At 42.8% G+C, this 24,768-nt stretch overlaps 1 protein-coding gene across 5 annotated transcripts in view; it reads left to right on the plus strand.

Moving 5' to 3' along the window:
- Positions 1–16,533, plus strand: part of LOC138960262 (sodium/calcium exchanger Calx-like) — a 114,665-nt gene extending 98,132 nt beyond the window's left edge. For all 5 annotated transcript variants that reach the window (XM_070332077.1, XM_070332076.1, XM_070332080.1 and 2 more), the window contains 5 exons: positions 157–389; positions 1,073–1,178; positions 3,259–3,437; positions 12,736–13,068; positions 13,772–16,533. In XM_070332077.1, coding sequence (XP_070188178.1) covers positions 157–389; positions 1,073–1,178; positions 3,259–3,437; positions 12,736–13,068; positions 13,772–14,014 — 1,094 coding nt within the window. In that variant the 3' untranslated portion in view covers positions 14,015–16,533. The remainder of the gene's footprint in view (positions 1–156; positions 390–1,072; positions 1,179–3,258; positions 3,438–12,735; positions 13,069–13,771) is intronic.
- Positions 16,534–24,768: the final 8,235 nt, after the last annotated feature.

The raw sequence follows: 24,768 nt of genomic DNA on the forward strand, positions 1-24,768 counted from the left end.
TAAAAACAATCGAACATATTCTCGAATGCTTATAGATTTGAAGTGATGTAACATGAGTTTTGGAAACTAAGTAGCGTTTTAATTTCACACACTCAACATAAAGTATAATGGTCTAGAAATGTAATTGTCATTTTGTTTCATTTTACTTCTTCCCAGAACCTGGTGTGCTGGCATTCACCAAGCCTAGCTTCGTCATCAAGGAGAGCGGATTCCGGGCCCTTATCCCAGTGGGACGCACAGGGGGTGCTGACGGTCATGTCAGCGTAAAATGGCGGACCAAAGACATCACCGCTATCAACGGCAAGGACTACAAGGGCGGGGAGGGAGAGCTGTTGTTCGACAACCAGGAAACGTCCAAGTGCATTGATATCCCCCTGTATGAAAGCAACGTAAGCAGGTTTATGTGTTGTGTGTTGTGTGTTTTCTTAGTACGGTCAGACCTGTGTATAACATTCCACCCAAGGGACTGACAAGAAGGTGTGTTGTGTGTTTTCTTAGTACGGTCAGACCTGTGTGTAACAACCACCCAAGGGACTGACAAGAAGGTGTGTTGTGTGTTGTGTGTTGTGTGTTGTCTTAGTACGGTCAGACCTGTGTATAACAACCACCCAAGGGATTGACAAGAAGGTGGGTGTTATAGAGAGGTGGATAGCTACGACGAGATGAATTAAATAGAAGAAAAATCGTCGGGGATCCTTTGGGGTGGTCATTATGGACAGGTGATCGTTATCAAGAGGTACATGGTCGCCAGGGCAGGTGATCGTTATCAAGAGGTACATGGTCGCCAGGGCAGGTGATCGTTATCAAGAGGTACGTGGTCACCAGGGCAGGTGATCGTTATCAAGAGGTACGTGGTCGCCAGGGCAGATTAAACTGTATTAATATAAGTATGTGCGTCTCTTGTTAAGCAGGTTTTGTACCTGCTCTAATGAGTGATGCTTTACTCTTCAAACTGGTAAGTCTGAAGGCAAATTTATAAGATACAATAGGGATAATACATTTTTCATATTGTGCTTTGATATAGTTCCTGCTCTTTACTGCTGTTAATATCAGACAGAACATGGTTTTGCAGAAAGCTGAGCGTGACGAGAGTTTTGCAATTGAGCTGTTTGAGTCTGACGGTGGAGCTACCCTGGGAAAGCTGACCAAGTGTATCATCACCATTGTCAATGATGAAGGTATGACACAATGCCCTTTGTGAATACTAATTGACTTGGGACACTATTTAAAATCCAAAAACAAAGAGACTGCCAACGTTCCAAAATTCAGAATAAAAAAACAAGAAAGGTATGTTGTTGGAACGTTTGTTATTGACAAAACAATATGTTACAGTCACAAATATATTGGCCCAACGGTCTTTTAAGTGCGCAGACAAACAATTAGTAACAAGAACTTGGCTTGATGGAATGTGCGGCCGCTTGTTGGGAAAGTCACAAGCGAAATTTGTGAAAAAGAAAGAAACAAGGAAAAGTGATCACATTATTCGCTTGTGACTTTCCCAACAAGCGGTGGCACATTCCATCAAGCTAAGTTCTTGTTACTATTTGTTTGTCTGTGCACTTAAAAGACCGCTGGGTCGATATATTTGTGACTGTAACGTATTGTTTTGTCAATAACAAAAGTTCCAACAACTTACCTTTCTTCTTTTTTTTGACACTAGTTAAAGTCAGTAACAGGCATCATTATCATGGTAAAAATGTTGAATATACAAACATGTTGTGAGCTAATGCTGGTTTTGCTGTACAATGGACAGAGAGGTATTTTCTCGGATCAACAGCCAACAAGATAGTTGCAGCCTTGCGTATTATTTCTGTGTGACCTCAGATTTTAAACAGTATTACTTGCCTCTTCTTGTGAATATTGTTTCTACAAAGTTGTATGCCCTTGATCTGTTCTTGCATGTTTTCAACTTAACAAAGGAATAAATAAAGAAATAGACAAATAAAGAAATGAATGAATTACTGAATATATAAATAACAGAATAAAAACAGCCAACACTGTCTGTAACAACCACCAAAGGAACCAACACTGGCCCTTCAAGACAGGTGCTCATGTTGCAAAGGTTAGTTACAGCATAGACCAAATAGCCTGGACCGCCAACTCGTCACGTGACCCTTCCAGGTTACGACGCTCCACTTTCAGGGGCGCTTAGCGTCCGGTTTGAAAGGCCAGCGATTCAAAGACAGTGAAAAGAAAGCACGCTCCAGTTATTTGTGACAATGGGAGGTGACAATGAACTGGATTTTCCAAAACTCCAAACTAAACTTAACAAAACTCATCGAAAAACATGTTCCATATGCACTTTAGCTGAGTTTATTTTAGCATTTTCAGAACTTACCTCGGCAACTTCGTCCATGTTTGCAATCGACACCGGATATGACATCCCCCTGATTTCTGAAAGGCCATGTAAGCGTAGGTTCCTAAATGCGAGAGGCCGCTACCTCGTAATAGAGAGAAAGAGCGGAGAGAGAGCTAGTTGCCAGTTGGCGGTCCAGGATAAATGGTCTATGGTTACAGGTATATAGGAAAGACCCATGTCAGCATTTATTTGGGGTGTCGTAATATGGGCAGGTGGTCATTATGAAGAGGTGGTCGCAAGGGCAGGCTCGACTGCAGAAAGAACAAAATAAGGTAGAATACACAAACTACATTTTCCATTCAGTAACATCAGTAACTATACAGTAAACAGGCATGGGAATTGTCCGTCCGCCAAAAGGCAAATTTCCGCCGACATTTTTTTTTGTTCCCCCGAAAAAGCAAAAGTGTCCGCCGAGAAATTAAATGGGTGAGGCAAAAATGGTTCTAAAAACTGAATTTAATGGCACACTTGGAGCTCAGATGACACCAAATTGCACAATTTGGGTTCTTTGGAGAAAAAAAATTCCGGGCGGCATGCCCACAGACCCCCCTAGTAAGGCTAGGCGCTTCGCGCCGTCAACTTTGATATTATTTACAAATGTTCAGCCTTTTTTACTTCTTTCAATTCCCATGCCTGAGTAAATTCAGACAAACCCATGCCACTATGCTTTCAGATTACAAATGGTCATTATGGAAAGGTGAATTACATGTATATATAGGAAAGAACCTCGTTAGGATTTCCCTTGGGGTGGTTGTGAAAGGCAGGGAGTCGTTATCAAGAGGTGGTCATGGTCACAAAGGGCAGGTTCAACTATATATAGAATAAACTAACAAACTACATTCTCCACATAGTAACTATACAGTACATGAATACAAACACAACATTCCACTTTGCTTCAGAGTACAGTGGTCTGGTGAGTCGCATCGTGAACCTGACCAAGGCCAACCTGGACGCCCTGCAGCTGGAGAAGTCCACCTACGTGCAGCAGTTCTACGAGGCCATGAACGTCAACGGCGGTGACCTTGAGAGTGCCACCTTCTTTGACTACATCATGCACTTCTGCACCTTCTTTTGGAAGGTGGGTGTTGCTGGTATTGTTCGCTTTTGGTGAGATTGTACAGGGTTGTAAATAGTTTAGTGGCTAGAAGCGCTGACCAACAAGTGTTCAGATATTTTTCTAATTGTCGTATCTAGATAGTAAAATATGTGCTGAAAACGGTCAGCTATCGCACCATCAAGAAATCGGTTCCCTAGTACCCCTTTAAGGCTCTGAAACCACCCCGGGTGGCAATATCGGGTCGCAACAAAGAGTGTTCCCCATAGCCGAAAAGAGCCTCAACCGTGAAAGATAGAAAGAAAGGTATTGAACAAAAAAGACGCACAACACCAATGTGAACCATTTGTGTTATCATACTTATATTAAAATATTGATGACCATGGAATAAATGGGTTATTTTTAGATTTCTGACAAAAAATCGCGAAAAACATGACAAATTGTCTTTTTTATAGCCTAAACTATGAAAGATTTAAAGACAAGTATTGAACACAAAAGATAGCATTGGATAATGGCAACAACATTTGCTCTCATTGTTGTACAAAATTGTTGATTGTTTTTAAATACTTTTCCGTTTTTGTGGATTTCACAAAGCATACCAATTAAACGGCAGTCCAGGTAACTCGTCCGAATTTTTGCGGCTAAGACCCTCAACATTTGAAGATAGAAAGACTATCATTGAACAAAAACTATGGTAAACACTAATGTTAATAACTTTTGATCTCACACTGATATTGAAATATTGATGACCATGGAATTAATGGGCTATTTTCAGATTTGTGGGTACAAAATCGCCCAAAACATGACAAATTGTCTTTTTTCTAGCCTAAACTATGAAAGATTTAAAGACAAGTATTGAATATAAAAGATTGAACGGGATAATAGCAACAACATTTGCACTCATTGTTGTACAAAATTGTTGATTGTTCTTGAATATTTTCCGTTTTTGTGGATTTCACAAAGCGTACCGATTAATCGGCAACCCGTGTCAATCATCCGAATTATTTCATGCTGCTCCAAAACGATTGAAAATGGATGGAATATTAGTGTTTGAAGACAAAAGGCGCACATTGTCATGTTAAGCATATCTTGTTACACCGTATACACATCAAAATCGTGATAGCTCTTGGTTTGAATGTTACAATGTTTGATTTTGTGCAAGTTACACACATTGATACTGTACTGACAAAATGTAATGATATTCCAGGACAATATATCCAGCGCGCTCTTTGGGTCCCCAAAACACTGTACATGGTGAGTCCCATTGTGGTGCCAAAGTAGAAAATAATTATATTCACTTTAGCGATAGTCCGCAGTAGACGACATCAAATGACACAGACTGTAATGATAACTCAAAACTCGTCATCGCTTTCAGCAAACGCGTCAAAGTCAACCTCCTCATCTTCTTCCTCGTCTTCCTCGTCATCCTCTTCTTCACAACCACCATCTGCCAGAAGATCGATCAGCGACACAGGTAGGATGGGCTTGAGGCACCACACGGGTTCCAGGACTCCGTCTGCATTTTTCGTCCATCCCTGCCCCTGGTCCTAGGGTTTGGGCCTCTCCAGAATGCCTTCATGAGCACGCTTGTACAGGGCAACGCGGTGGTTTACTCGCTGAATGTGCGGCATCAGAGCAGATTGGCAGGCCGAGGCATGCGGGCTAGATCGACCTTACACTTGGACGTGAGTTTCTCGTTGTCTCCCACCATCTTGCGGAGTAGCTTTCCACGAACGACATCAACTGATTTCTCACGACTGTAATTGTACATCAGGCACGTAAACTCTTCCAACTGCTTCACCACCCGAAGTTTGACATCCCAGTCGTCACCAAGCTGCCTGAATGCCGTGTGAAACTTGGGGTTCTTCTCCAGTTTCTTAAGGGGCCCCACCTTCCCCTTTCCTTTGAATGCACTGGTGCAGTCCTCTCCGCTGTACACATAGAACCCAAGAAGAGTGGCACAGTAGTCATGCCCCAGGGACTCTGCAAGCTCAGAGAGGTTGATCAGTTGCCGATGTTTTCCTGATCCCGTATCCAGGTATACAGTCAACTTGATGGCTTCAGCGTGGTAGATATTGGGAACCTCATGCACCTCTACCTGAAAACACAATGGCCATTAGAACATTTAGATTGGAGTCTTCATATATTTTCCAGTTTAGACTCCAATCTAAATGTTCTAATGGCCATTGTGTTTTCAGGTAGAGGTGCATGAGGTTCCCAATATCTACAGCAACCAGGAAGAGACTGACACCAGGGTGGTGCTGTACCTCCATCATCAGTGCCGCAGCGCTGGGATACAAGAACGCTGTGGTCAGAACCCCGGACACGGACATCTTTGTCATTCCAAGTTCTCTACCACGCTGAAGCCATCAAGTTGACTGTATACGGGATCAGGAAAACATCGGCAACTGATCAACCTCTCTGAGCTTGCAGAGTCCCTGGGGCATGACTACTATGCCACTCTTCTTGGGTTCTATGTGTACAGCGGGGAGGACTGCACCAGTCCTTCGTGGAAAGTTACTCCGCAAGATGGTGGGAGACAACGAGAAACTCACGTCCGAGTGTAAGGTCGATCTAGCCCGCATGCCTCGGCCTGCCAATCTGCTCTGATGCCGCACATTCAGCGAGTAAACCACCGCGTTGCCCTGTACAAGCGTGCTCATGAAGGCATTCTGGAGAGGCCCAAACCCTAGGACCAGGGGCAGGGATGGACGAAAAATGCAGACGGAGTCCTGGAACCCGTGTGGTGCCTCAAGCCCATCCTACCTGTGTCGCTGATCGATCTTCTGGCAGATGGTGGTTGTGAAGAAGAGGATGACGAGGAAGACGAGGAAGAAGATGAGGAGGTTGACTTTGACGCCTTTCATTTGATGTCGTCTACTGCGGACTATCGCTAAAGTGAATATAATTGTTTTCTACTTTGGCACCACAATGGGACTCACCATGTACAGTGTTTTGGGGACCCAAAGAGCGCGCTGGATATATTGTCCTGGAATATCATTACATTTTGTCAGTATCAATGTGTGTAACTTGCACAAAATCAAACATTGTAACATTCAAACCAAGAGCTATCACGATTTTGATGTGTATACGGTGTAACAAGATATGCTTAACATGACAATGTGCGCCTTTTGTCTTCAAACACTAATATTCCATCCATTTTCAATCGTTTTGGCGCAGCATGAAATAATTCGGATGATTGACACGGGTTGCCGATTAATCGGTACGCTTTGTGAAATCCACAAAAACGGAAAATATTCAAGAACAATCAACAATTTTGTACAACAATGAGTGCAAATGTTGTTGCTATTATCCCGTTTAATCTTTTATATTTAATACTTGTCTTTAAATCTTTCATAGTTTAGGCTAGAAAAAAGACAATTTGTCATGTTTTGGGCGATTTTGTACCCACAAATCTGAAAATAGCCCATTAATTCCATGGTCATCATATTTTGATATCAGTGTGAGATCAAAAGTTATTAACATTAGTGTTTACCATAGTTTTTGTTCAATGATAGTCTTTCTATCTTCAAATGTTGAGGCTCTTAGCCGCAAAAATTCGGACGAGTTACCTGGACTGCCGTTTAATTGGTATGCTTTGTGAAATCCACAAAAACGGAAAAGTATTAAAAAACAATCAACAATTTTGTACAACAATGAGAGCAAATGTTGTTGCCATTATCCAATGCTATCTTTTGTGTTCAATACTTGTCTTTAAATCTTTCATAGTTTAGGCTATAAAAAAGACAATTTGTCATGTTTTTCGCGATTTTTTGTCAGAAATCTAAAAATAACCCATTTATTCCATGGTCATCAATATTTTAATATAAGTATGATAACACAAATGGTTCACATTGGTGTTGTGCGTCTTTTTTGTTCAATACCTTTCTTTCTATCGTTCACGGTTGAGGCTCTTTCCGGCTATGGGGAACACTCTTTGTTGCGACCCGATATTGCCACCCGGGGTGGTTCCAGAGCCTTAAAGGGGTACTAGGGAACCGATTTCTTGATGGTGCGATAGCGGACTGTTTTCAGCACATATTTTACTATATAGAAACGACAATTAGAAAAATATCTGAACACTTGTTGGTCAGCGCTTCTAGCAACCGTACTAAAAAGCATTAGGCTTCTTAACACTGTCACCTTCCTCAACTACATCCTCTATTACTTCACTTTCTTCTGGAAGATGGATGTGGGTGGTATTGTTCATCTTTGGTGAGATCACACAGGGTTGCAAGTGTGACAGGGAGACTACCGCGTAACCCTTCACAGCAGACTCTGCAGAGTTGTCTGCCGACGAAGAGCGCAAGCTATTTACAGTAGCTTGATGTTTCTTTTACGTTGCCGGATAGACGCCTGTCAATTGTAGAGATGTGTTTGTGATGGGGTCTTAGCGCGGTGGGAATTCTGTCATATCTAGAACAATCGTGCACTTGGTGAAGAGTTTTTGAAATTTGGCATGGAGTTAGGTATGGTCATAAGGTTTTCAAAAACCATCGCAAACAAATTCAACCTTACGTTTTGTTGCCTGTTTGCGCAAAATTCAATATGGCCGCCGACGGAAGCAGTAAATGTCATATAGCAGCTCCCATTATTACTAGAACCTTGTCAAATGTCTGTTATCCCATGTTTTCTAGTGCAAAGAATCCAAATATGAGATCTCTGGTGTTTCACCGCTATTTTCTGAGTTAAATGTCATTTTTCAAGGTCATTTCAGTTAACAAAGACGATAACTTTGGAATTTATTAACTTCAAAAGATGAAATTGGGTTGCCACACCCTTGCGTGAGCCCTGTGAGCTCACGGTTCAAGTTCTTCAACTCACGACTAACTATTTAGTTGAACACGAATTATGGTGCTCAGAATTGTCGATGTTATAGATATGGTCGACTGGTCGTAAGTTCTGGACTTAGTCACTGGCACTGTTTGCGCAGCCTCCTTCACACTTGCACAGTGGACCACAGCGAAGACCAGCGCGATGACACTTGCAGTTTCCTTTGCAAGCAACCAAGCAGCCACAGTGGAGCAACAGTGAGCACCCTGTGCTGGCGTCAGGCAGACTTGTCCAGTATGGCACCCATGCCTTGGTTCTCTCATTCCATTCCCATCCCCATTCACTTGGGTTTGGGATGTTGGAGGTTTTGGACAGAGACTGTTTCCAGATGAAAGCTGCGATGAGCAATGCTCGCTTTGTGTGCTGGAACAACGCATGCTGGGTTGGTGGGATGGATTCCAGAGGTTTGAGACCAACAGTAAACATCAGCTTTCTTGCTTCGTTGACAGACGTTGATCTACAGTTTTTGCTGTACATCAGCACAGTAAAACGCTCCAGACGCTGCATGCAGTGAGTCGAGTGTGAGGCTGGTTGGGTCCTGGGTGATGGCGATGAAGGTGTCAGTGACCTCAGGAAAAGTGGCCCATGCATTCCATGCTGTCTTTTTGCCAATTCCGAACATGGCCGATGTTACATCACATCCTGTGTAAGAATGAAAGAAGGGAAGTGCCTGGCAGCGTTGAGGTCCCAGCTGTTGAGCAATGTAATGTACTGGAATGTCTCTGAATGTCTTTCCTGACCCAAATCCAAACCACAGCTCTGACAGTTTCAGCTGATCAAAGTGATGGATGGCAAGAACCACCACATCTGTGTCCACTGTCCTGAGCCTACGGTGTGTCCCTGCTCAGCAGCATGGCAGAAGCATCATCCGTGTGTCAGCTTCTTCTTGGTGGCAAGGAGATAAGGCTGATATATTTGTTGGTCTGTTAGTGAGCACAAGGTCAACCTTCGTAGTCAGGAGATGATATCTTGCATCAGTGGTACGTCGCTCTAGTTGCTCACTGAGGAACTGGAACAGCTCATCCTTGTTGTCAGACTCCTTGAGGAACTTCTGCCAGTCAGCTCCCTTTGGAATAGGTATCTTTGCTGAGACTCTAGTTCGCCTTCCTTCACTTTCACCACGCTTGGCACGAGTCTGTGATTTGAGACTTGCATCCTGATATGTGTCCCAAACAGCATTCACTCTTGTGGTGTTGTTGGTCATCGGGCTCTCTAAGAAGAGTAGCAAATGCAAAAGTGTGTATTCTTCAAACACAGTGGCGCGCTAGGGATTGACAATATGGATGATGGCTGGCATATCCAGTACGATCACAGAGGCTTCTTTTGCTGCAGGAGAGCGTCCAGGGTAAGGCATTCCAGGCAGGCAGCCGAGAAGGGCAGAATTTGTACCTGACATCAGTTTTCCACGATCACGCAAGGAAGGAGATTCACGCTGAATCTCATGTCTGAAAAGGTCGTCCATATATATCAACATCAGATCGTCCTAGCAAGGACAGAAACACCTTGGTGATGAGCGCCGCATTTGCCCTTGCTGATCCCAACTTGTTAGCACCCTTCTTCAGGTCCACAGGTGGCCGGTTGTTGAAAGAGTACAAATTGGCCCTTGGGATAACATCAAACAAGTGTTTGGAGCAAGTTTCAAGTCTGTGCCTCACAAACTCTGTAAACATGGCCTTGCCGATGTTTGGAGCTTCCCTCAAGCAGTTGACAATTACTGGGTCCATGACTTCACCGGTGTCCAGTGTGACGAGCTGGGAGCCTGTCTCCTTGAATGGGTTGACCACTGTTCCCTCTTTCACAAGATAGAGCAGTGCTTAGAGATGTTTCAGGAACTTGTTTTGTTCAGCAACAGAAGACTCTGGGTGCTCTAAATTGACTTCTCTGTTTGAAGCTGAAAGACTTTCGTTTTCAAATTCATCAATGACTCTCAGGACCTCTGGTTTTGAGAGTTCAATAAACTCTTTTTCCTCTGGCTGACCATAGAGTCCTTTTGCTCCACTGTCCTCCTGCAGGAATTTGATGCTGTGGCTCTGGTCAAGCGCCATGAGGGAGAACTTCTTGTCACTGCGCTGCACAACGAACTTCCCGTCCTCAAAGGCTTCATGGACACTTGGATGGGTCTCTGGCAGACAAGCCATGTCCTTCACGAAGACAGGCATCCAGCGGGCATAGTTTGTGTGCCCAAAAGCAAAAAACCATGGGCTATGAAAGGGGCCATTTTGAATGACATATGAACCTTTTCAGCTTAAATGGTGAGACTGAGATATTCAAGGAGTTCAGAAATAGACTCCCAGTGGTCGAAAACATGGGTATAGAGACTAATTGTTTCTTTTTAAGTTGAGTAGGTTCAGAGTTATTACACTCTGAAATGAAATGACCTTGAAAATGACATATGAATGACCTTTCACGTTCAAATGACGTCCAAACGTCAAATCCATCTTGGATATGGGTTGCTTGCACTAAAACACATGTGAAAAGTTGTATTTCTCAATGCTGTCGTGGTAACAATGGGTGTAATTTAGCAGTCCTTTTTCCGGGTGGCGGCCATATTGGCGGCGCGCACAAACAGACCAATCGAGGTCAAGCTCAATTTGTTTGCGATGGTTTTTGAAAACCTTGTGTCCATACCTACCACCATGCCAAATTTCAAAGACTCTTCACAAAGTGCACGATCATTCTGAATTCCTTCTCAGCTATCTGGCTGCTGTCTCCTTGTATGCTCTTGGGAACCTTTATGTACCCATAGCAGTTTTTGTAAGGTTAATTAAGTTAGCCCTAAAATTCCCACTAATGTTTGACTGGCCTTTGACTCCATATTTCCTCCGAAAGCGGCGTATGGCTGCCTAAATGGCGGGGTAAAAACGGTCATACACGTAAAAGCCGTGGGAGTTTCAGCCCATGAACGAACATAAAAAAAACAGACTCCATATGAGATTGTTGTGCTGCATGCATCTCGGTTACATAAGAACAAAATGTTGCAGGAGAATCATTAGACTACTTCTACTTGCTTCTTATTTACCTTTTGTCTATTGCCTAGTGTCTACAATTGATTCGTTTGTTTCACAAGTCAACCACATGTTTGAGTAGGGGGTGCAAACCACCGTGAAGCATGGTCCACCGGTCATCACCTAAACAAGCACATGTACAGTTTTATCTTATTTGTACCCGGAAGGACTATTTTTACCGGAGGTGAGAGATCAGACGCTAACATTTATTTAGAACGCTTGCTTCCTTTTGTTATTTGATCAAAGCTGAACAGAATAGACGGTGGTCGGAAATAACTCTGTCGGGTTTGTATGGGTTGTGGAAGAGTGAATACCCTTGCTTTTAGTGAGACAAACCATCCACACATGCTCCTTGTCCACGTGTTTCAGACACTCCCCTCGCTAGTGACTGGTCCACGTGTTTCAGACACTCCCCTCGCTAGTGACTGGTCCACGTGTTTCAGACACTCCCCTCGCTAGTGACTGGTCCACGTGTTTCAGACACTCCCCTCGCTAGTGACTGGTCCACGTGTTTCAGACACTCCCCTCGCTAGTGACTGGTCCACGTGTTTCAGACACTCCCCTCGCTAGTGACTGGTCCACGTGTTTCAGACACTCCCCTCGCTAGTGACTGGTCCACGTGTTTCAGACACTCCCCTCGCTAGTGACTGGTCCACGTGTTTCAGACACTCCCCTCGCTAGTGACTGGTCCACGTGTTTCAGACACTCCCCTCGCTAGTGACTGGTCCACGTGTTTCAGACACTCCCCTCGCTAGTGACTGGTCCACGTGTTTCAGACACTCCCCTCGCTAGTGACTGGTCCACGTGTTTCAGACACTCCCCTCGCTACTGACTGGTCCACGTGTTTCAGACACTCCCCTCGCTAGTGACTGGTCCACGTGTTTCAGACACTCCCCTCGCTAGTGACTGGTCCACGTGTTTCAGACACTCCCCTCACTAGTGACTGGTCCACGTGTTTCAGACACTCCCCTCGCTAGTGACTGGTCCACGTGTTTCAGACACTCCCCTCGCTAGTGACTGGTCCACGTGTTTCAGACACTCCCCTCGCTAGTGACTGGTCCACGTGTTTCAGACACTCCCCTCGCTAGTGACTGGTCCACGTGTTTCAGACACTCCCCTCGCTAGTGACTCGCCCTCGGATTGTTTGTCTCAGTAAAAGCAAGGGTATTTACTCTTTCGAAACCCATACAAAGCCGACAGAGTTATTTCCGACCACCGTCTATTACGGCCGTTTGTCTGCATGCAGAAACTTGTGTAATTGATGTTACTGCACTGAGGACAGGTATATGATGTCAATACATGTATAACATCATCAGAGATAATATTTGCAATATCTTTTCGATGTCTTGTTGTTATATAAGTTTGTTTTTTTCCTGACAGTGGTAAAAATATTTGCAATATCTTTTTAATGAATTGTTAAGTTGGGTTTTTTTTCTCCCTGAGAGTGGTAAAAAAAAGAATCTAAATCTCTTTTCCCATTGCAGATTCTGTTCGCCTTCATCCCCCCAGCTCAGTACCTGGGCGGCTGGCCGGCTTTCCTCGTGTCTCTCGGAGTTATCGGCTTCCTCACCGCAATCATCGGTGACTTAGCTTCCATCTTTGGCTGCCTGATCGGACTGAAAGACGCTGTCACCGCCATCACTCTGGTGGCTCTTGGTACCTCCATGCCAGACACCTTCGCCTCCAAGCAGGCAGCCCTGGGGGAGAAAACTGCCGACAGCTCAGTGGGTAACGTCAATGGATCCAATTCGGTGAACGTCTTTCTGGGTCTGGGTCTGCCATGGCTGATCGCTTGCATCTACTGGCAGGTCAAAACGGTGAGGATTCTTGGGAATTATTTTGGTGTGTGGGGGGGGGTGTTTAAGTTGTTGTTTAAATGGGTTTTTTTTTGTTATTTTAGTTTTGTGTGTTTGTATTGGGGGTTGGTTGGTCTTTCTTTTGTTTTATTTATTTATTTTTTTTTTTTTTTGGGGGGGGGGGGGGTGTTACATTTTTCAGTTTGTTTTGTTATACTACTCATAGGTAAATGAAAGGAATGAAGGAAGACATAAAGATGAATAATACAGTGGAACTCCATGTTGTGAGATCCCTTCCAAAGAACTGATACAACTCAAGTCATTCTCCTTCACAGGGAAGGGGACTTTGATGTTTCCTTGGCATTCCAGTCTGGTCCTTTTTTCTCAGCGCTAATAAACCTGTTCGCCAGCAACAAAATCATACGACTCAAGTCTTTCTTGGTCACAGGGAGAACACTTTGACAGTCCGGCAGGCAGATTTTTTTCACTGGAAGGGGTTGTTTGTGTCAAACCCTGAACGAAAACACATATCTGAATACAGTGGAACCCTTTTGATAAGACACCCTTCCAGAAGGTTACAACTAAAGTATTATTTTCTTCTTCATAGAGAGGGGACTTTGTCGTTTCCTCTGGCAACCAAGTCTGTTGCTGCTGGTTTTGTTGTTGTTTTTCTCCTCACGGCTGATGAATGTGTTAACCAGCACAAAATCTTTCTTCTTCACAGGGAGAAGACTTTGCCGTTCCTGCCGGCAACCTTGGATTCAGCGTCATCCTTTTCACATCCTGCGCTGTCATCGCTATCCTCTTGTTAATTGTCCGGCGCTTTACCGTGGGCGCTGAGCTCGGCGGTCCTGTCGTCTTCAAGTACATCTGTGCCGCCATCCTGGTCTCTCTGTGGGTCTTCTATGTCCTCATGTCATCCCTGCAGAGCTACTCCATCATTAACGTCAAGATAGGAAGCTCTTAAGAGTCACACTGTCAGTGATAGGAGAGTGAGAGCTATGCCAGACAGTCATAAGAGAGCAAACTTTGGGACTGAGAAAGCTTAATGTTAGACTATCCAGTAATAGCAGAGATACGAAGCTAGAGTCAGACCTCAGTGAGAGCTATGCGACACAGACATAAGAGAGCAAACTATAGGGCTTAGAAGGCCAGTAATAGGACAGTGAGAGATACGCCACACAGTTACGCGAGAGTAAACTACAGTATCCACGTCAAAGTAGGAGGCTAAAAGTTAGACCATGGTTGAAACGAGATTGAAGACTATGCTATTCAGTTATGCGAGTGAATAATTAATTTTATCAACCATATCAGAACAAGAGGGTAAAAGTTTGACTTTCATTCAAAAGCGAATGAGAGCAATGCTACGCATTTATATGAGAGTATAGGAAGATTTATCATCTGGGTAAAAATAAGAGGGTAAAAGTTGGTCTGTTTTGGAAAAGAGAATGAGACCTATGCTATCCAGTTATAAGATAGTAAGATTAACCACGCACCTCAACTGGGGAAGTAAGCTACGGAGCTGAGATTGAGAAGGGAGCTATAACTCTGTTGCATGGGATTCTATGTGGTGGAACATGCAGTGCTGCGTTCCTGCGAAATGCTTGCTGCATACAAGTGCAACGACAAAATCTTAGTAAACAGTCATGAGAATCAAAGCGTCATGTGACGTTCATCTAAGTGTCATTGATATTTCCCTTCCTGTATTGGTGTATGTATTCATCCCAATAGCAATCTATTGATGTTGATATGGATATTTTTCTCTCTGTTTTGTCTATTCATATCATCAGCAGTTGTTTTCATCAAGAATCTTCAAGTGTTTCAATGAAATATTTGAACTTAAAAATCTGACTGGTATATGTGTACATGTAATTCATTGTGTGTACAAAATTGTACTCATCTTTTGAAGTTCAACGGACAGTTACATTGTTAAATAACAATACTTAAGTTATGGGCCCTCTTTATTTATTTGCTACTTTGTGACTGTGCGACATGTTGTTGTGAAGTACTTTAACAAATTAAAGAGAAATTCACTTATCCTTTGGCTTCGGTAAATGTGTTATTTTCCACCCAAATGTTTTGCTTACATTGGATTACTTGCTTACTGTACTGTCCTGTGTGTAAAATACTGTGTAATATGTTTTTATTGGTCGTGTTGAAATGAGTGTTCGCTGCATAACATTCTACAAACACATCTCTAGGAAATAGTGTTTCTGCGTATATACCTGTCAGTGTCACATTTGATTCTTTCACAACTCAAATTTTCATCTTCCTCAATAAGTTTTCTACCTGTAAACGTTGATCCCTAAGAAAATAAATGAACATGAACAATTGCACAATTGCAGCATTCTTCTTTTTTTTCATATAAATTGTAAGGACCTGAAAACAGGCAGCAAAGAAAACACTCATTTGTAAAAAATAAAAATAAATAGTTTTCGCCATTCTTTATTTAAAAAATATAAAGGTGAGGGGTCAAGAAGTGCAAGTGTATTTTGAGGTTCCCCTTCCCCCCACCCCCCCCCCCCCCCCTGCCCCTTCCATCCTTCAACGGTCAAAATGCTCTTTCTTGCCTTTTATGCTCTTATCATACTGGAACTCACAATTACTGCACAATGTTGTTGGAAGTATATTTTACATGCAGTTATAATGGCTGACTCTGTTACTTGTTTTACATTAAAAACGTTCGTAAACTACCTCTCTTACAAGTAAAGGCTGTTCTTTTCTGTGTGTTTGGGCTAGTGTTTACGATGAAAAACACTAACTGATGAATTTAAAAATGGTACTTTTTATAATTGTTGAAAAAACACATATTCTGGGATAATAATTCTGTTTTGAGGGAGAAATACTTAAAGCACTTTTATGATTGTACACACACACAAAAAGAAACATGTTCTAATAAACTCTGTTTGGTGGATGGGTATTGGTTTGGGGAGAGGGGCTTTTATAGAGAAAATATGTGTATTTGGTTGTGCAATATGAACCAATTTCTGGCTTAAATTAAATCATTTTAATTTTGCTTATAGTATGCATTGCTTTGCTCAAGCAATGGAAGGCATGTGTTCTGTCTAGGACGGTATACTGGGTAAGCTTCAGTGGTGTCAACAATTAATATTTTTGCTTTCATGCATGAGCTTCAGGATACTGTTAAATCATTGTTTCAACCTTTTGGTTAGACACATACAAACACACAGTCTTCACTATTTTTTACATACTGCTGTTTCCTTCTTTTTGCAAAGCCTGTTCAAGTTTCTTGCCTTTCGACTAACATTTTTTATGGTGGATGTGCTTTTACTTCCATTTATATTTTTATAAATCTTTGCCTCAATTTGACCACATGTATACTATTTCCTTTTACTTTATTTACGCAACAACTGTGAATATTTATTGTTGCACATTATTTTGCTGCTGCTCCGTGTTCACACATGCTGTGTGTTACAGGGGTGGCATTTAATGCATTCTGCTTTCAATAAAGTTCTTACAAATATAGCCTTTTTTGGTGTCTGTGTGTGTGTGTACATGTGTGTGTGTACATGTGTGTGTGTGTGTTTTGATTAAAATTAAAAAACAATATAATGCATGTCTACTCCATCAATTGTTTTATGCAAGCCATACCACAACATGCACTTCAAATCTCAGCAATCCAGGAATGATTGCTATATTTAGCAAAATATGCTTAACAACTTGCAAATAATACCCTCCATGCCCGTCAACATTATTGTTCTCTTTGAAATAATTCAGCTTTCAAGCAGAACAGAAAATAAAAGCCAAGTATTATTTTGTTATTCAGGCACATTAAGTCAGATTGTTTGGGTGGTGTTTTTTTTTCAGGGGGGGGGGGGGGTTTCTTGTCATATCTATTGCCAAAAAAATGAAAACAATGAGAACAAGCTAGGTTTGTCCGGAAAAAATAGTGTCGGTCAGGTTACAATAAACACATATGTGTTTTATTTGGCCTTGTCATTGATGTTGGTCTGTATAACACTTAGTAGCCTGTCGGTCACACCTACATTGTCAAGGGCAATAAGTACGGTAGCCCTTGCTAAAGATGTCAATTCATAGAGTTCTATCCCTTGAGTTGAAGCTCGGAGGTCAATACTTGTGTTTCGCCGCACTGCGTCCACCATCCGTCTGCCACTTTTATCCACAAGTACTCTGACCTACTCTCCTTTGATTTCGATGTACTTTATTTTCTACTTCCTTTTCTACCAGACAATAGGATTTCATGTCAACAATTTTCAGTCAATTAACTGTTTGACTCGATTTTATGGAGGGGGGAGGGAGGGCTGGTGGGAGAGGGGTGGAGGTTGTTTTTTTAGTTGGAAGGGCTATGATGCGGCAGTCAGGTAAAGAGTCCGATTGACCCATCACATGTGATTATTCATAACTGAGATTTCTACTTTAGTTTAGCAGGGCCGGACTACCGGGGGGGTTATGGGGGTTGCGCAACCCCCCCCCCCCCCCCCCCCTAGCCTAAACATGTACCTTACTTATTTAATTTTTTTTTATTATTGCTTATTTTATGCCGTTTCATGCAAGGAGCGACCATTTTCCTATCTCAGAATATGACCTACCCGTCAGCTCCAGGGGGCTTCGCCCCCTGACCCCCACAACGAGGGGGGGGGGGGTGGGTTCTAGGGTTTCCGGACCCCCCCCCCAGCCAAAAAATAAAAATATTGAATGAGGTATGCATTTCTTTATTTTACATTGAGTTTCAATTTTTGGGGTATTAATCAGTGACAAAATCTGCTGCCTCAAACTGGTAATGATCATCCTCAGAATGCACCAGATTGCACCATTTTGCATCCTTTTTTTCAAAATTTTCGGGGGGGGCATGCCCCCGGACCCCCCTAGCAAGCTAGGCGCTTCGCGCCGTCGGCTCGGCGCTTCGCACCTTCACACCCATATCTTCACAATATACTTTTGAAAAAAACCAGTCATAACATGAACTGATCCGCCCCCTGCCGCAAGGGGGGACATCCCCCTGGGCCACCACTGGCAACCCCCCCCCTCCTCTTCGCCTAGTCCGGCCCTGTTTAGCAACCAGATTTCACCTTCGTTTCAGTGAATGAAAGTCTAATGCGAAGACGTTGGTGGGGATGATAGCCTACGGTGATTTTATGTCTTTCTTTCTTTATTTGGTGTTTAACGTCGTTTTCAACCATTCAAGGTTATATCGCGACGGGGAAAGGGGGGAGATGGGAGTGATTTTATGTTTCCAAACGACTCATCAACAATAATACAGTGGAACCTCCCACCAGTAATGAACATAAATGAAAGAGCAGGTTATTAGCCTCCGGGCGGGGGAAGGCCGGGGGGGGGGGGGGGGGGGGTCGGCAGCTGGGGTGGTTTATTCTCGGGGACTTCATCAAAGTTGAGTTTTGCTGTCAAATTAAGCCACACTCTTATCAAAGGTTAATGGGGCATTTTCACATGGTGTAACGATCTTGGATCGTTAAATGAACTTAAAACAACGGTAACGCAACGGTAGCGCTCTCACACACTGAGTTGTCACACCCACATTCCACACAACCGTTCTAGGTCCCGTTCCCGTACCGACCAATGACGGCTGCCACTATGGTCAGACGCTGCTCAAAGATGCCAAAAACGGCCGTTTGCGCAGCGTTCCATTGTTGTGGCAGCCGTCCTTGGTCGGTACGGGAACGGGACCTAGAACGGTTGTGTGGAATGGGGGTGTTAGATTCAATCACTTTCCCCATTGCCTTAAACGTCCAGAAATTAATATGTAAAGCGCTTAGAGAACGTCAAGCGCTATATAAATCTCCCATATAAATAAATATAAATAAATAAATCACGCCGTGAAATTGCAAATGGCACGCCGCCAGGGGCAAATGGGGGTGTTAGATTCAATCACTTTCCCCATTGCCTTAAACGTCCAGAAATTAATATGTAAAGGGCCGGTTGACAATACGTATACAGTGGAACCCCCTTTTGAGAACGCCCCAAATAAAAATAAAATAAACAAGAGGCGAAGCCATCAAGGCTCACGTAAGAAATCGACAAACAGTAACACAAACTCAATCACTCCGTCACACACACACACACACACACGCACACACACACACACACACACACACACACACACACACACACACACACACACACACACACACAGAAAGAGCATAGGTGAAACTGTGCAAGAAAGCGAGACACTAGATCTAGATCTGTCTGTCTGCATGTAGCCTACTTACAGGGACACGACTGCCAACTAGTCTCGGCCCGCTCAAAATAATAATGACCGAGACTTTCAGTACTTCCTTCGCGTGACGTCTAACCCTCTTACGTCATAATGTGACGTCAATGTAATGTGACGTCTTCAAATGTTAGAGTTTCTACCACAGACATACACACGCACGCACGCACGCACGCACATACGCACGCACACACGCACGCACGCACGCACGCACGCACAGACAGACAAAGTTACGATCGCATAGGCTAAACTTACGTGAGCCAAAAATCAGTGCTGGTAAATAGTAGGTAAGGGAAGGTTGCCTAATATGGACCACTTTTTTGTTTCTTGTTGATAACTAGCTTGTTTTCTTGCGAAGAAGTTTCATTTTGTGTTTGGTAGTCCTTTCTCTTAGGTTAACTGTTAGGCCTAATTAGAGTTAACTAGTTAATTGTGATAGACATTCAGCAAAAATTAAGTACAGAAAAATTCACAAAGGGTCCAGATGAGGAGACTTGGAGCCTAATATGGACCAGTGAAGAGGCCTTCTCGAATCACTGTAATACCCCTTAACTTCAAAATAAAATGATACAACTTAGTGTGCAAGTCAGACTAATTCAAATATTCCTTAGATTTATCTGTTTCGTGTTGATGCCAAAAAAAAGTCTAGGGTCCACGGTGTGGAGTATTCTTGGCACAAAGGGTCAAAAATGCAAAAAATAAGGCCTTAAAAAAATAAGGCCTTATTTCTAAAAATAAACCCTTATTTCTAAAATAAGGCCTTATTTTCCATAATTAAGGCCTTATTTTAGAAATAAGGCCTTAAATATTGACCCTTTGTGCCGAGGATAGAGTATGCCTGTCGGAGCAGGATGTCGGGTGCCTGTGGAGCAGCTGTGAAATGTACAAGTATTTTCAAAACGCATTGTTTCGATGTCAATGTTTTGGAATGGAACAACTGAATCACACAACAGCTAGAACCTTTCATTTGTATACCTCGGGTTTTGGTATCTGCTTTCTGTGGTAAAAGCATTACAATGACTCCTTGAACACCGGAGTTGGGTTTGTGTGTGGGTTTTGTTTTGGTATTATCAGTATTAGTATTATTCACTTACACACTCTGTTTGCCATTGATATAACCTTTTGTTTCGTACGTAATGGACCATGCTCCACCAACTCGTGGTATGTTTACAATGAATACTCGCATTACCTGTTAGGCTGAATACAACTGACAGAAGGCAGTAATTACATTACAAAGCCCGGAGTAATAGATATGAAAGCCGGTTTTGCAAAGAAATCCAATTAGCCGATTGGTTTAAACAAAACTTTATTCAATTTTAATCATGACAAGAACAATGCATGGATGATTACATACTCAAGCATATAATGCTTATTTTAAGCAATCATAGTAATTACAAAACAAGGGTTAGCATGATGGCGGAATAAATACATTAACTCATTTCAGGAAACGAAGAAACAAAACAAAAACAAAACAGATACACAGACAAGCAGAAAATGGGAAGGGGTTGGTGATACAGGAGGTGGGGAAAGGGCACGAGAGAACAGGAATAGGAGTTAAGCCCGCCACCGACCACAGCCGAACCACGCCGAACCAGCTCGTCGAACGCTCGGCGAACATTCCACCGAACCAGTTCTGTGTACTAACTCGCAGCTGCAACCAAATAATAGGGGAATCCCCTGATTTGATGACGTCGGCGAACGTTCGCCGAACTAGGTCGTCGCGGCCCGGCCGCAGCTAGCAGCTAGCTAAAGGGAAAAAGAAGAAGAAGAAGAAGACTTGAAGCGCCAATATTTGAGGAGAGTGGATCTCATTTCAATTGTAATAAGTGCACATAAGACACTCGCACAAAGTTAATGCATATTGTTCAGGGGCGGATCAGTTGCTTTGTAAGGGGGGGGGGGCACTTTGAATCGAAAGTGAATGTGATGGGCGCGAAGCGCCCGAATTTGCTAGGGGGGTCCGGGGGCATGCCCCCCCGGAAAAAAAATTTGCCCAAAGAAGCAAAATGGTGCCATCTGGTGCCATTTGAACTTAGAAATGGTCATAGAATCAGCATAGAAAAATCTGTTTTTTTTCTTCTTCTTTTTTTTTCTTTTCTTTTTTCGGGGGGGGGGGGCACGTGCCCCCTGTGCCCCCCCCCCCCCCCCCCCCCCTCGTCCGCCCCTGTTGTTAACAGAGGAAAAGTCACTACATTGCGCATAAATCGAGACAACAAGAGAACATGAGAGAGGTTATGGGGAAAGATTTGTCAGGCAGCATGTCACATGACAGTGTCTAATAAATGTTATGAGTGAAATATAGAGGCTCATTTACGGAACCTGCTGCCCGTCTGTCTAATATAGTCCTGTACAGTTATGAATATGGTCTGGTTGACATTTCGTGGATATTGCGGGATGCCTTTCAATAATATTTCGATATACTTATAATCATTTGTCAAATTATCAATGGACAATAATCTTATATCTCTATACATGGGACAATGCAATAAGTAATGTTCAGCAGTCTCGCTGGGATAACCACACTCGCATTGAGGGCAATCCTTAAGGTGCCGCTTACATAAATCAAAATTCAAATCACTCATACCAATACACAATCTGCAATGATGTACTTGTTCAAATCTTTCTCCAGAATAATAATGGCATGGTACTTTAAAATCAGCACTTGACAAATAATTTTTGAACTCGCTCAAGGAGGTGGTCATTTTAATGTTATCTGGTAAGGTGTTCCACAGTACAGTCGTTTTTGGGATAAAAGAGTTGCGGAATAATTCGGTTCTATGAGGAGGCACGTGTCTTTCTAATGGTCTTCGTCTATGATACGGATTAATATCAACTACAAGAGGGGGCAATACATTTACTAAATACTGGGGGCATTTTTTATGTATCATCTTATGAAAAACAATTAATTTATGTCTTTTCCTTCGTTCTTCAAGGCTACATTAGCCGATTACAATGGGATGTTTAATATTGCCCGTCATTGCCAGACAGCGTGTGTTGCGTTGGTTGGACAGCGAACCGAGCCTGTAGCAAGTGATCAGATAATTCAAAGATTTGAAGAAAAAAAACCATAACTATAATTCATATTACGTTAGCCTCAAGCGTTGTCGTAACGTGTGTACGCGACAGTGCAGCCGCTTTGACCTAATGTCACCGACTTTATCTCGACTTTCTATCAGCCAGGGAGACACTTTCAACTCAAAGCCATGACGTTCCCTACACAAGGCTTTGAAAACGAACGGATAAGGGGCGTAACTCCTTAGTCATAAGGGCAGAATTAATATTTTGATGGTATTTTTGAACGTTCTCAGCGTCACTGCAGGAAGTGGCGTTCTCAGCGTGCAGAAAGTGAGCGTCAAGTCCCTTTGTATCAACAACGAAAATCTTTGCATCTTTGAATGAATCGAAACGTAGTACATTCTGTGAGTTCCACAGCTTGACTAAATGTAGTAATTTCGCCAAACGCGACTTGTTACATTTAGTCAAGTTTTCACTAAATGTTTTAACGTAGAGGGGGGAATCGAGACGAGGGTGTGGTGTGTGTGTGTGTGTGTGTGTGTGTGTCTGTGTGTGTGTAGAGCGATTCAGAGAAAACTACTGGACCGATCTTCATGAAACTTGACATGAGAGATCCTGAGTATATCTCCAGACGGTTTTTTTTCATTTTTTTGATAAATGTCTTTGATGACGTCATATCCGGCTTTTTGTAAAAGTTGAGGCGGCACTGTCACGCTCTCATTTTTCAACCAAATTTGTTGAAATTTTGGTCAAGTAATCTTCGACAAAGCCCGGACTTTGGTATTGCATTTCAGCTTGAAGGATTACAAATTAATTTATGAGTTTGCTCATTAAAGTTGTCATTAAAATCGATTTTTCGCAAACAGATTTAAAATTGATTGCATCGTATTCTTCATCACATTCTGAATCTAAAAATATATACATATGTCATGTTTACTCTTAAAATGTGATCACAATTAACGAAAATAGATTAATTAATCTTACGATTAAAATTTAAGAAATCGACCCAAAAATGATTTCATCTTATTCTTTATCATTTCCTGATTCCAAAAACATATAGATATGATAGGTTGTACTCAAAACAAGCTCAGAAAGTTAACAAGAATACAGAAAATTAGCGCGCTTTCCTGCTTAGCACAATGCGCTACCGCGCTAATCTGGCGTGTCAATATCACTACGTTTTGCACGTGGGAGGTGAGCGATTTCCTTCACGCAGGGATTGACGAAGCTGTACTGTCTTGGTGAAAAAATACAGTGCGTTCAGTTTCATCCCGTGAGTTCGACAGCTTGACTAAATGTAGTAATTTCGCCTTACGCGACTTGTTTTTCTTGTTCTTGTTCTTCTTCCTTTTTTTGCTCAGATCTCGACTTTTTTCCAAACACTTACTTACGCTTGTTCATGAGAAAAAATACCTCTGTGCATATTCTGTGCGGACATTCCTAGTTCTCGCCGAACCTGTCTGCTTTGTCAACGAACAGAAACTTGAGCGGAATGTGGTTGAGTCTCATCGTACACGTAGAGCACACTGAACAACGAGAATCGTCATTAAAACGACGGTGTGTGTGTGTTTTGCTCTTATTCGCCCCTTTTACTACCTGGATTTGTGGGACAGAAGTAGTCTGTGGAATGTGTGGGGGAGTCACCGAATTTGAAGTTATGTTGGTAGATTTTTTTAAAAAAAATTTTGTGTGTGGACTTTTTACTACTGCAGTTTGGGTCACTTGGGCGAGGGGGGGGAGCCAGGAAAGGGGGGAGGGGGGTAGGCAGATATACTTACACCCACGGCTATTGTTTTGATGGGTCTTTCATGTCCGTGTAAACACCCACTGTCTTCAAATGAGAACTATCCTTCTCTCTTGAATCTTTGTATGAGTACTTAAGCCGACTTACCTAATTTGTAAGAGTTAAATATAGTTATCTCCAGAAAAAGAAAAATAATGGGTTGCGTGCATGATGTGTGCTTTATTTGTAAACACATCTTTTCAGGTAGTTCATGTCAAGAAAATAAATAAAGATCAGTTTAACAGATTGTCAGATAAAGCTGTATACGGATTGTGTTGTTAGATTAGAAACGTGAGAGAGGTCCGGAGTTTGTTTGTTTGTTTGCTTAACGCCCAGCCGACCACGAAGGGCCATATCAGGGCGGTGCTGCTTTGACATATAACGTGCGCCACACACAAGACAGAAGTCGCAGCACAAGGCTTCATGTCTCACCCAGTCACATTATTCTGACACCGGACCAACCAGTCCTAACACTAACCCCATAATGCCAGACGCCAGGCGGAGCAGCCACTAGATTGCAATTTTAAAATCTTAGGTATGACCCGGCCGGGGTTCGAACCCACGACCTCCCGATCACAGGGCGGACGCCTTACCACTAGGCCAACCGTGCCGGTCAGAGGTCCGGAGTTGTGAAAGTTAGAGTAAGATCACGCTAACAACTCAAAATAACAGTTCATAATAATACATGTGCGTGACGCGGTGGGGTGGGGAG

This window comes from Littorina saxatilis, linkage group LG2 (assembly GCF_037325665.1).
Source record: "Littorina saxatilis isolate snail1 linkage group LG2, US_GU_Lsax_2.0, whole genome shotgun sequence".
In the NCBI taxonomy this organism is placed as follows: domain Eukaryota; kingdom Metazoa; phylum Mollusca; class Gastropoda; order Littorinimorpha; family Littorinidae; genus Littorina; species Littorina saxatilis.